At 35.6% G+C, this 1,127-nt stretch overlaps 1 protein-coding gene across 1 annotated transcript in view; it reads left to right on the forward strand.

Annotated features, from left to right (window-relative positions):
* The first annotated feature begins 6 nt into the window (after positions 1 to 6).
* The window catches only part of LOC109589933 (uncharacterized), a 5,365-nt gene continuing 4,244 nt past the window's right edge, over positions 7 to 1,127 (forward strand). Inside the window, exons 1-3 of the mRNA XM_020005912.1 lie at positions 7 to 233; positions 316 to 937; positions 1,023 to 1,125. Of these exons, the coding sequence (XP_019861471.1) occupies positions 131 to 233; positions 316 to 937; positions 1,023 to 1,125 (828 nt within the window). The 5' untranslated portion in view covers positions 7 to 130. The remainder of the gene's footprint in view (positions 234 to 315; positions 938 to 1,022; positions 1,126 to 1,127) is intronic.

Below are 1,127 nucleotides of genomic sequence, written 5' to 3' on the forward strand. Positions count from 1 at the left end.
TGCTCATAGAGTGCAACTGCGTGCAACTGATATCAACACTTTTATATTGCAACGTCTACAGATTGATGATTTGGCGGTTGAAGTTGTACCAGCTGGCTATTATAAGCCAACATTTTATAATCCTAACCCAATGAAGCTTCCTGATCGAGAGAACTGGTTACACGACTTGATTAAATTTGCTCACTCACAAATTAAGAAAAAACACAACTTTAGCTTGTGGAATTTAAATGATAGTAAGAACATGTACAATATGCATAATTTTTTTATTCTGACACTTCTGTTAAAATTTATTTTCCATATTTTATTATTTTGTAGAGATTCATCTGGCTATCATAATTGATAATCATGGCAAAGTAAAGAAAGAAGAAGATGGGACTAAGACGATTAATGATGATGCTCAGAAAATCAAGGAAGCCCTTAACAACCTTGGGTATTGTACCCTCTACTTCAACTCACTCAGTTCTCGACCAATCAACACTCTACTGGAAGTGCTTCATCAGATAGATCACTCTCAGTTGGCCACATTTGCTTTTATTTTCCTCTGTAAGGGCAAAACCAGACACCTTTATGATTGCAACAGCGAAATAGTTGAGGTTGACAAAATTTTTGGGCGCCTCCAAAATGATCAGTCTCCTTTTGCTCAATTACCGAAAATCTATTACTTTCATATAGCCCATGACCAGGAGCCCAAAGAGAAACTTGAGGTTTCGTCTATTCCTTCTAAAAATTCAATTCTTCTCATAACATCTGTAATCCAGGAGAATAGCAGTGTGGTTCTAGACACTGTTATGAATAACTTGAAGCAGGGGGCCAGCATACAAAAATGCTTTGCAGAGATTCAAGAAGAATTTAACAGAAAAAATAATACGAACATGTACATCGATAGTTTTACTGACAAGTTTGTTCTACCTACACCATATAAACCTTTTAACTCAAGGTTAGCTGAATACTCTTTCTTTTTCTCCTCATTCTCTTTGTTTTTTGCTATTTGCAATTATATTTAAATTATTATTTTTGTATAGAGCAGAGAAAGAGTACTACAAGAAGCAGCTGGAGCTATACCGCTCTATGTGGCACCCAATACGTTCTGAGACCATCAGTGTCATATCAGAAAATAAAGATAAAGT

Source organism: Amphimedon queenslandica, unplaced genomic scaffold (genome assembly GCF_000090795.2).
Source record: "Amphimedon queenslandica unplaced genomic scaffold, v1.1 AMPQUscaffold_13510, whole genome shotgun sequence".
Classification (NCBI taxonomy): Eukaryota; Metazoa; Porifera; class Demospongiae; order Haplosclerida; family Niphatidae; genus Amphimedon; species Amphimedon queenslandica.